The 12045-nt window shown below is 40.4% G+C and overlaps 1 protein-coding gene across 1 annotated transcript; it reads right to left on the reverse strand.

The window, feature by feature from the left end:
• Positions 1-952: 952 nt before the first annotated feature.
• suox (sulfite oxidase) lies at positions 953-9281 on the reverse strand. Its single transcript, XM_071493756.1, has 5 exons — positions 9145-9281; positions 6107-6177; positions 5590-5764; positions 4177-4449; positions 953-2792 (listed from the first exon to the last, which is right to left on the reverse strand). The coding sequence occupies exons 2-5, from the start codon at positions 6163-6165 to the stop codon at positions 1569-1571; spliced, it is 1731 nt and encodes a 576-aa protein (XP_071349857.1). The 5' UTR covers positions 6166-6177; positions 9145-9281; the 3' UTR covers positions 953-1568.
• Positions 9282-12045: the final 2764 nt, after the last annotated feature.

Consider the following 12045-nt stretch of genomic DNA (forward strand, 5'->3'; position numbering starts at 1 on the left):
ATCTGTCAGCCTAGCACAAGCAGCATCCAAATTTTTCAACAAGGAAGTAGGCGTGTATGTGCTTACAGCCCATTTTATATATATATATATATATATATATATATATATATATATATATAATTTTTTTTTTCACTCTGTATGCGGGAAAACCATGTTAAACAAGAGTATTTAGAGAGGAGAGTATTCTTACATAGTCTAAAACACTATCCAGAGAGGAGCTTTAATATTTGTGCAAAGCTGAGAAACATTGCATTATGTTGCATTGTTAAATATCTTCAAAGAATTCTGACACACCAAATGCTTTTAACTTTTTTCATGTCTGTTTGCAAAACAAGAGCCAGTCCATGATGTGCTGTATCATAGTGACACCAAGCAATAACTGAAACAAATGCCAGTGTAAAATTAGAGCTCTTTATTCATCATCTTCAACGATAATGTTCATTTTACACAAAGCAGTGTAATTCAGTGCGAATCGCAGGGTTGCTTGCCACAACAGGAATTCAGCAGCTCTGACAGATTCAACAGTCAACAAGACTCAGATGAATTAACATTAATATAATTGAATATCTCCATGACTCTGAAAAACAAGCTATGCAGTTGTTCCACAAGCACAAGGCTAACAATTAGATTGTGGCTTTACACATTGTTTATTACTCTTCTCTGTTCTTTCAGGGAGTCAACACTCAACTGTCACTGTCTTTCTCTAAATCACTGTTTTTTCAGAAAACTGACACAAAGCACAAAGACCTGTACGTCTTGACACATCAGGTGGTCAGCTGGTCAAGAAATGTCCAGACCTCTGCAGTGTGCTGTAGTTCAAACTTCCCCCAGATTGGCACAGTGGGGCCTGGTACTTCATACCAGCTGTGAAACACTGAGGCTGAATTTGAATAGAGCCACCGAGATCACAGTTCACCTGTGATTTGCTGATTAAAAGCAAGAATTGATGATCTCAGCTGCTGGTAGTTACTTCTGGTATTTTTTTCTTTCAGCTACTTAAAATTCTCGCATAAAGTTATTTTATTACCTTTTGCAGAGGTTATAGATCAACAAGGCCACAGTTGTAGATAAAAAAACGTTTTCTACCAAATGTTTTAAAAGCTTCTAAATGGTTGTTCTAACTCTAGTAGCTTCTTCATTCAAAGCAATAACAAACTCAAAACTTCTCTATATTTCAATTAGAATCCATAATATCCATAATAAAGTTAGGGTTTTAAATTATGATGTGTGGTAATCACTCAACCCTCTTAATATCATCTGCATCTGCAAGAATGTTGATGTTTTTTTTTCCTGTAAATCTCAAAGACTTACATGTTAACTTATGACCGAAGTGTGTGTGACTCATTTGGTCATTTAAAGCTTTTAGCTTTGCATGATTGTATAAATACTGTGTGTCAAAAATCCATAAGTATTTGCTGTAATACTTCATAATATTGTGTGTTTTGTCTCAATGAAACTGTTTTCTTCCATTATATATTTTCCTGCTGAGTCCAAGTAACATATTATATATTAAGACAATGCCCACTCTCTAAACTTCTACATCTTGACGGTGGATCAAACCACTGAGTTTATTCCTCATTCTCATCCTCTCTGATCTTCACCTTCACTCTGTGCCAGGCGTTACTCAGGACGCCCCTCAGGTTCCAGATGGGAGGCACTGTATCCGGCTGCATGTTGTAGCTGTTGTCAACTGCCTTGCAAACTATCTCCAGCTCCTGAGCTTCAGGAGGGAGAGGAGCTGTCAGCTCCCACAGCTTCCAGGCCCAGGCTCGTCCTGGCGGAGGTGAGGGTTCAGGTGCTTGTCCCTTGTCACTGCTCCTCAGCTGGGCCACTTCCCATGTCTTTCCTCCATCAAGAGAAACATCTACACGTACCACCTCTCTGCCCCCACCGCTCCAGGCATAGCCCTTCACAGTCACCTCTGCTGCACTGCGATCTACCACAGCACCGTCTGCCGGTGTGGTGACTGCAGACTGAATGGGCAGCTCTTGGATGGCCGGAGCAGACTTGAAGTCCACTGTATCCCAGTCCGTCCCGGGGGAGAAACCCTTGTAGTCGTTCTGCTGCCAGTGGCTGCTGCTCTCCTCCGCACTCACGATGATCTTCCCCAGCCATTTAACATTACGTGCACCCACTATGCCTGGTACCACAACACGGACAGGGAAGCCGTGGTCAGCAGGAAGCTCCTCGCCATTCATCTCATAAGCCAGCAGCACATCACCTTCCTCACTAACTGCTTTGTTTAGAGGGATTGATGCACCATAGGTAGTGCCAGTCACATCCTTGTCCAGTCCTTCAAACTGAACATGGCGAGCCCATTGAGCAACATCTGGCCCATAGCCAGCTGCCAGCATCACATCCTTGAGTTTAGCACCGCTCCATGTGGCGTTACTGATTGCACCCATGCCCCAGTTCAGTCCTTTCACCTGCTTGACCTTATTCATCTCAGAACGCCGGTTACCTGCGCACTGCAGTGTGGCAGTGACAGTGTGTTTGGGGAATTTAGTCTTCAAGTCTTCTAGAGACAGTGTCAGGACTCCTCCAGGTAGTCCCTCCACATGGAGCTGATAAGAAGCTGGGTCGACCTTGGGAACGGGTAAGTGATTTCTCTTGAAGAAGAAAGCAGAGGGGGTGATGTAGCTGTCAGAGAGAATCTCAGGAGGCGGTTCAGCATTGAAGGGCTTGAGGTTGTTGATGCGCAGGACAGGGTGACGCTCTGGGTCCGAGGAGTAGGGGTCAGACGATTTCACAGCCTGCTGCTTCTTCAGGTCTTCTGCATTCAGCTCACCAACCTTGTATTAACCAAAGACACAAAAGCTGTATTAGACCACATCAATGCTTTCATCTAAAACACATATCAAAGGCAAAAAAAGACAAAGACTGCATTTGTTTACAAAAACAAAAAAATTCTCAGGACACATTCAAGCTGGGTAAAACTAAGTATTTTTCTCTTTGGCCACTTGAGGGAGTGCCAAGATTTAACCTACAGCTGTCAGTTTTTCCTTAGTATACAGTGCGCAGTAGACCTTAGCGTTTTTGTCTTCAGTTATAAAATGCAAGATGGACAAAATAAACGACATGAACTTTCCAGGATAAAATTCAACAGACCTCTCCTAGCAACCCTAATACAGCTAGAGAGAGCAATGCCGTTCTGTTGGTTGACATCAATCTGTTTCAATTTCTCAAAGATGAAGCAAACATGATTAAATGGATGTGAACGCCTAAGTTGGTGATTTGTATTGTGGTTGATATGTAATGGAAACCCTAAATAAAAGCACTGGATGACAAATAACGTGTTTTGGATTTTATTTTCATGCTGTCGCTTCAGCTATCATGTCTATGAGATACGATAACAACGAACTCATCCTTATCACTGACAAAAGGTCCAACAGATCAAGAGACATGAGCAATAAGATGATCAGACAGGTATTAAAAAGAAAAAGAGTTTAGCTAAATTAGCTTCAATTTAATTTGGAGGTAAAACCGAACGTGAGCGTAACATACTGATGCTACAGTAGGTCAAAGTTGAGTCAGGAAGTTGATCTGTACTTTGTGATAGATGTTTACAAAGAACAGTTTGGGTTGTTTACTGCATTGTTAGACCTCAGCAACTACTTTGATGAATACATAATTGCTAGAACTGATGGCCTGAGCCACAAAAATCAAATTAAAGTTGTAATAAATCATAGCTTTCCTTTAACCATTACTGATTTTTCTATTAAATTTCAAATGGACGTCAAAGCAGGTTGACACTTTGACAAAAGCCCTGTAGAATATTTTGATTGCAAATGTCTACATGTAGGCTCACAATCATTGGCTATAGTGATTGGTGCTGGCAGCCAATTCTTGTTTCAGTGTGTTGGACGCTGTGTTTGATGAAACTTGTTCCAATCACGAGACCAGTTCACATCTGCTGAAAACACTTTTCTCACTGAGGGACTCCACTGTTAATAATTTACCGATAGTTCACTGGTTTCATAGAAAAAAAAAGAAAAAAAAAAAACTTATATTGGTTGTAGTCACAAGACCTTTTATTTTATTCATGGTTTTAGAGGACGACATCTAAGTCCTTTTTTGTTCTTTGATTTAAACACAAACTTTTTAACCTGATGAAAAGTGTGCAATTTTTCAAATCCTTTATTAAACTATAAAGAGTACACCCAAGTGTGTGCCCACCTTATATTCTGAGAGGATTTCCAGCACATGTTCGCTGTTGTGTACAGCATACAGCGCCCAAAATGGTTCAAGGGCCCCACCCGCTGCCAACAAGATCTTATCCCCACCGGGGTGCATGGCCACAAACTCGGTGATGTCATAGACGCCACCTTTGTAAGTGACCCACACGCCATCCTGCAGAGAGCGATGCTTTGTGACTTCTTCCTGGCTGAAAATGGGAAGAGAGGAGGTCTTCTCTATGGTCTGCACTCTGTCGGTGTCTGCCTGCTCAGCCTGTAGGAGAGGAGAGACAGCAGAGGAAACAAACCAGTCAGAGAGAGTTCATTGCCTCAGAAAGTACATGTATGATACAACTCTGACTGTAAGCTCATTTGGGTTCTTCTGTCACTATTGTAATCGTCATTGTCTGACATTATTAGACCTCAATGCAGGACCATACTATCATGAAACTAGAGGCTTTAGTGTTCATTGTGCAAACATAATGCAACTTGTCGACCAGATGGTGTTTGTTTGTCAAGCAGCAACTGCACATTACTGAGCTGTAAATGATTTTCAAAAGTTCTTTGAAATGCCTATTGCTTGTCAAGGATTAAGATAAAACAAAGTAGACAAGACAGTGAGAGCTTCTGAAAAAGAAATGCATGATTTCTACTATATTCTGACATTACTATGAGTACTAACACACAAAGGCTTCAAACCGACTTTTTGCAGCATAACTGTGTTAATTATTCACATATTTATAAAGGAGAACCCCTCTGCTACTTGAAAAGTTAATGTTTTCTCGCTGCGCTTGTGAGGGCTTGATTCATCAGTAAACAGGATTTACAGTGTTCAAGTAGATGAAAATCATATTCACCCTTATGCTAAATAAATTAAATCGGTTTGTCTGTCACTGTTGTTGAGATACAACAAAGTCCAAAATTGATGCTGGATAATAAATATGAAAAAGGCATCATGACCTATCTTTCTGCATTTGTAGTCAGCAGTTTGGGGAGCAGATGTTATCATCTGTTCTTGAATTTCTTCAGTCTAAACCTTCGTATGACTTTTCTTTCTTTCCTCTGAACACATCAGCTCAAGTTGTGTACGCATGTTGAGCCACAAATGTGGAAGTAAAAATTGACAAATGAGCTGACAGAGTGAACCAAGAGTGCAACAGGTCACTGCTTTCATAGTAAATAGAAATAGGTCCTTAAAAGGGCGTGAGAGGGAACACTGATAATTCTTCTTCCCTAAATTTAATATCATCTAAATCAGATGGTGTTTTTATTGTTTTCTTAACTGTGTAGACGTGAAATATTTTTTTTAAGTAAATTAAAATATAATTAAAGTGAACAAGTAAAAAATGTGTTTAAGTGACATAATTTGTCTTGGCACAACAAAAGGAAATTAAGCACTAACTGTCTTTACAACCTTGTGCTGGTGGAGGCCATAAGCCAGAACAGCCCCCGTACCAGCCAGCAGCCCTGCCAGGCCATATCTCCAGCTGGGACTGTGGGTGTGCTGGTAGGATCTCTGGTCGTCACCGCTGCTGCTGCTGCTCCAGAGACGAACTGCACACGATGCCACAGCAGGTGCCACCTGATGCCTATAAAATGAAAAAAAACTGAGAATGTAATTTTTATGCAGAACAAGCTCAGCTCATAAGGTAGTGAGCACAAGTCTAAGAAGAATTATACAATTCTGGTGAATTCACAAAGTGTGAAATAAAAAATAAAAAGAAGATGAACAAGACCAAAATCTAATTTATTTGCTAAACACTTGAGTTGTTCATCTTAGTGTCCTTCATCAAACCAAGACCTGTGACTGGGTGGCGCTCATACCAGACACAACTCTACTGCTTTGTCACTAGTGAGCCAAGTTAATTTCAGCACATCAAACGTCAGGTATAATACCTGTGACAAATAGCCATTTTGTTACAATGCTGTACCTTTGTGTGTTGAGAGGGCCAAATCGAGTCAGGCTGTGGCAACGTCTGAGAAGCAGCATTGCATTGATGTTCTACAGAGAAAATGAGTTGAGACAAAAAGACAATTTCACAATGTTAAAATAAACAGCACATTGCAAAATAAATAAATACATTTCCAAACAAAGTATTGAATTTCCTCTAATTTGAAATATAACATAAAACCCATGGTGAAATTTAGTCGGTTGAGTTCAAGTTATTTCCTTTTCCTTTTGCCAGGCAGACTGTACTAATATGATTCTGTACTGCCAGCAGTGGAAAGTTGCTGGTTTTTATGACATTTTTGATGTGTCCTATTGGTGTCAATTAACCTGGATGAAATGATGTGATGCACCACAACATGGCCTGTCTCTGCTTTCTTGTTAATTTGACTGTCTGTTCTATGTAACATACAACCAGAAAGCTGGCTCTGGATCAAAATGACGAACATCGACAGGCTACAGACCTTTTAATCAGTCAACTTTGACATCACTTGAGCCTTTTATCATTTTGTGTTCCAGAAACATTTTTTCCTTCTTATCCAGTCAATCATCTTGTGGTCCCCCAGATTCATCTTTTGACCATTTTGGGGGAATCCCCATTCCCGAATTGGGATTAAATGGTCAAGAGCAGACAAACTATCCCTTCACAGAAAACATTTACCTACATTTAGCTGGCAGCTAATGTTTATTTGACCATCTTTATTTAATGTATGCAACTCTATCGGAAACCATCTGCAGCTACATATACTTTTGACAATTTGCCTTACATGTTTTTAAAATGAGCACTGAATTAGATTGTGCCTTAGCTCAAATATAGGGAAACTGTACAAGTTCAGACCAGCCTGTACAGACCAGTAACAGTCCCTCTGAATACAGGCTTTATCACCGAGGCATTAGGACAGTGAATCTAATACAGCATCGCACAGAGGCTGTGTACAGTCTAATACAGTTTTCTTCCACATGTGTTCTTGTTAAAATGACCAAGTGAACCTTTAGCCCCTCTACTCCTACTGATCTGACCAACCAGCAGTAACTTCATCCTGCAAGAGGAGCCAACCAGTTGAGGGGGAGTGAACAGAGAAAATGAGGAGGGCTGAGCTTCAGTTTTCTCTTCCCTGAGCACAGAAATGCTGATGTGTAAGGTCACTGTAGTAAACCCTGACAGACTGTTCAGTGTCCAATCAAGAAACATAACTGCAATGTTTAACCATATGTCTTGACATTTTCACAGTAATGAAACAAGACTCAGTAACTACTCGAGCCTGAAGCAACATCTCTAGGCTTTTCCTATCTCTGGGTGGGGCCTGCACGCCACGAGGAAAGATCTGTGACTGACTAACTGGAAGGATGAAAGTTTACGCATCACCGCTGTCAACTGGGGCAGATCAGACCAAAATTATTTTTCTTGAAGAAACAGAATGAAGCCAATCTAAATAGCTAGCTGTGTGGTTACAGACTTGTTATAACTCATAAAATGACAGAGAGCATGTGGAGCTTTATCAATCAGTGGCACCTGCCTTATCGCTTACAAGTGGCCATTAAGATTACCCGGGGTTATCTCTCACCAGCTTTCACTGAGGCAGCTACAAGATCATTAGTTGCAGTCCTATATTTTATTGGACTATATTCAGGACCTTTTTTCTGTCTATTGGATAATAAAGGGTTTACAGCACATTTAAAAACCTGAAACATTTTATATCTTCTTTAGAATCTACAATCTCCCTCATCTGACTCACACTGTCACATCTTCTCATAATATATCCTCATAATATTCCCAGGTAAAGAAAAAACGTAAGTATATTGACCACCTGCCCTTCTCCCCCCTAACACACATGATATAGGGTGTCAATATTTCCAACGAGATAGTTTGTGTAGGGTCGAAATATTATGAAGCAACTAGAACATTTCTGGAGAAATTTTGAGTGTCCCTGATGCTTGGTGCATATCCAAGATAATCAGGTGTCAGATGCTGGGTATTTGCACAAGTGGGTGTGAAGGAGCAGTAGCCAGACACCAGGTACGAGGTAGCATTGATCAAGGAGTGCCTTAAGGACTACGGTGATTGTATTTGTGGCACTTAAAATCCTACTGATACCACCACCTCAGGCAGGGATGCACATGCTTATACAACCAGTGCAAGTACTGAGGTTCACAGAGGTTCACACACACACAAATATATTTAAATGACTACAAAGGGCTTTACATTTCATGACCTGACCCTTGCGGCTGCAGATATGAACTTCTTGATTATATCAATAGTCACAGCCACCTGTGTTGATCCTCCATAAAGCTACTGTGGTTTCTCCTGCCAGGAAAGGACATCGTGGCTGACTGGAAAACCGGCCCCAAGTTATTCAGTCTAATTTATCAGTGTACCTCTTTATTTACAGTCTATACTTCTGTTTACAGAAAGAGCTTCGCACAGCAGCAATATAATTACAACAAAAACACATCTGTCGCAGCTGTAACGTTGGAAATAAAACCTGCCTGCCTTCAATATTTTGCTTATCTTGCTTTAATGTTTTGTGAGAGCATTTGGTCCATATCTGGTGCGCACAATTTATATCATGTGGTTACGAGCTTGTGCTGGGTGTAGTAGCCTCGTCGGGTCTGTGGACACAAGCTAAACCCCGGAGAAACCATCTGACAGGCTGTGGAGGGAAAACCAGCCTAAAAAATTAGGACGGGCTCTACTGACAGTCGCAAACATCTCAGCGAGTTGAGGTTGCGCAAGGGTAACCACGTTAGCTGCAGTCAATTAAAATCTTAATTAACATTAAGCTGCTTTGACCTTAACCTTAGAAGAACAGATGTAAGGTCCTTTATCGACCTTAAATCTAACACTGCGGCGCTTCATCATCACCATCCTCATGGCTAACTTTAGCTAACACGCAAGTTAGCAAGCTTGACACCGACAGCCAGCCTCACCCACCCGTTCAGATATGTCCACAACAAACAGTAGAAACCTTTCTATCAGTTTCTGTTTCTTCATCTAAACAAAATTGAGCCAACGTTACTCACTTCTGTTGTGTCAGTCGCCGGCTTGGACCCAGATGCTCCCCTCGATGCCCACCCGAGCAGATCGGCTCCCTAAAACAAAACGGCTCTGAAACGCTGCTGCCGTGGGGCGTTCAGGACGACTGGTACCTATTTATTTCAGCCTCGGCATAGACCAACCCCAAGACTTTCTACTGAACAGGTCGGTCAAGTATTACCCGCCCAGATATAATCAAGTTAAAGGACTGTAACTTTGCAAACAAGAGTGTAAAAAAAATAAAATAAAATAAACACTTTGACTGATTGGACCACCCCCCCCCCCCCCCCCCCCCCCCTTCAGGAAAAGGGCTTCAAAGTTATCTGAACCAAAATGGATTAAGCAGTCATTCATGTATTATCAAACTTTCTAACCGCATTGCTACCAAATACTGAGAATAAACACTGACCAAATTGACTTTTTAAAAAAAGAGGGGAAAAAATCCAGACGTGCTCCAACACAGTTTGCTGGTTTTCCAAGTACAGAGACTGTGTAATCAATCTTTCTAAACGTACCCTGAATGCACCTCTGTTTTCAAGACTGACCGACATGCAGAGGGGAAGTGCACTGGGGGTTTAAATAAAACACAATATTGTAAACTTATAATGCAATATTGTAATATTGTATTGATTGTATTTTTTTTTTTTTTTTTAAACAGAAGCTTAACAATCAAGCATATCCTTCAAACTCTTGGGGGATGATCTGAGAGAAGCCTGCATGACAAAAATCCCAGCTCCCAGCTCATCAGACAATAACTGAAGACAACCAGACAAGTAAATACACGAAACTCAGCAGTCTTGCATGGCAGAAACAAAGATGTAGATTTCCTCTTCCAGCATGCCTTCAGAAAGCACAGAAGCAAAAATAATGGATGGATGCCTGTGAAGTTGAACACACAAAGAAGCAGCAGTGATTAATGTATTTCTTCTCATATGAAGAAATGTCTTTTTTTTTTTTTTTTTTTACCCATTTGGATGTATTTTATTAGTTAAAGCTGTCTTCTAAGTAGGACGTCAGTGCTCTTGCTGGCTGGCATCACTTGTCAGTGGGAGTCAACAAGAAAGTCTTTATCAGGAAACTTTATTGCTGTAAGTGGATAAAGTAGATAGGTGTGTGGAAATGTTACAGTTTCAGGTACTGTATGTCTCTCTGCTATGGCAAAGTGGAAAAAGTGTCTGACAATCTCACAAAAGTTTAACTGGTGAGACCTTAGTCAACACAGCATTTGTTTTCACTTTTGCCTTCCTTAGGAGATCAATTGTTTGATTTCTTTTTATTATTCTTATTGTTAGCATTTTCATAAGGGCCTTCCCATTGTGTTTTCAGATTTTTGCCAGAAACTCAGTAACACTTAGCACTTTTTCCACTTGTGAAACAGTCTTTTCTCACTGTTTTGTACCATATAGTACCACATGTATACTCTAGCTGTCTAATGCAGGTTATTACTGCCAGTGCCAGTCCACTCTGTGTCTTGTTTTTGTTTTTATAGAAATGCAAAAGTATTAAATTTATGACTTTTAATAAATAATTAAATGCAGCATGGTTAGTTGGTGCCACACAGTACACATTTGAATAAAATATACAACGTATTTACTGCTAAAAGGACGAGATACAGACTCAGAAACCTGCACGTCTTTCACACTCAAGCTCCCAAAGGTTCTTTGGTGTGTCTGTCAGTAAGACAGGGAGTCTGAACACTGACAAGAAATTCAAAGACACACAACAAATCAAGTGAAAATCTGCTTTACCTGTTGACAGAGTAAACACGAGTCTGACAATGCTGACACTAAACCAACAGTTACCGCTGCTCTTTCACTACGTTTCTTCTCTTGCTGAAAGTCTAGTATCCTGAAATGACATCTTTGAGCAGCATAATATTTCAAAGGACCAGTGTGGATTTTACCACCATTGTGTAAAATGTCAGTTTCCTGTGTTTAAACCTATGGTATAAACTTTGCAAGGTTACAGTTTTCACTGGATTCCAGTGAAAACATAAGCTGTGGAGTAAGGATTGAGTTGCAATGGCAACAAAGGATTCACCGTCTGTGTTTTGATGACAATATTTCCAACCCTCATGCTACATTTTTACAGTCTCAATGAAGTATATTTGCTAATACACTGGGGTAATGCTGTATGCAGTAAATATAGGTTTCTCAGTTATTTTCAATGGGTATTTAGTTTGGTCACTGACACGTCCAGGTTAGTGAAGTTCACCTCTGCGAATGGACCAGAACATCCTGCTGTACTTTGAAACAAATCACAGACAAAAGATTCCTGAAGCTCAGAGCGAAGGTACAGAGCTGTCGGCCATTTCCACATACTGTGATATAATACAAGCCAACAGCGGGGCCACACTCAGACTCTACACACACCTTGAATAAATGTTTGTTTATAGTGGTATGTCTATTGTGTGCTGTTTGTGTAGTTGGGTGTAACCTGTTCATGTATTGGAGCCGTGAATGTCTTAAATACCCTGAATATTTTCTTGTTGTGGAAATCCCTTTTCTAAAAGCACATTTCTGAATGATGCTGAACCCAAGTGTAGTCCATGCATTTTATATATTTTTGTAGTTCATCATCTGTGTAACTAAATGAGTGATCAGTATTTCAGCATGATCAGTCCAGAAGAATTACAAAAATTTTCAGACTGTAAGTTTGATGAGTGAAGTGACAGAGGAGTTAGTTTCAGGCAGAATAGTTTGGATATTTTCTTCTCTGAGGAGAAATTATGTCACTTACCCTCTGTGCATATTTAAAACCTGCACTGGTACCCTTGCTGTCTGTCTCTACAGGGCTCTTTAGCACTACCTACTGTCCATATGTAGATAATAATTACAACTAAAATCATAAGTTCTGTGCACTCACAACCACACCGCAGGTTGCAGAGT

This window comes from Trachinotus anak, unplaced genomic scaffold (assembly GCF_046630095.1).
Source record: "Trachinotus anak isolate AG129_WGS33_773 ecotype Australia unplaced genomic scaffold, CSIRO_AGI_Tana_v1 ptg000013l, whole genome shotgun sequence".
NCBI lineage: Eukaryota > Metazoa > Chordata > Actinopteri > Carangiformes > Carangidae > Trachinotus > Trachinotus anak.

Coding starts and splice junctions, on each gene's coding strand:
- suox (XM_071493756.1), bottom strand. CDS start 6,165: ATGCTGCTTCTCAGACGTTGCCACAGCCTGACTCGATTTGGCCCTCTC. Junction 4,450..5,589: donor ATGGCCTCCACCAGCACAAG/GTTGTAAAGACA, acceptor CCTCTCCTACAG/GCTGAGCAGGCAGACACCGA. Junction 2,793..4,176: donor AAATCCTCTCAGAATATAAG/GTGGGCACACAC, acceptor GGTTAATACAAG/GTTGGTGAGCTGAATGCAGA.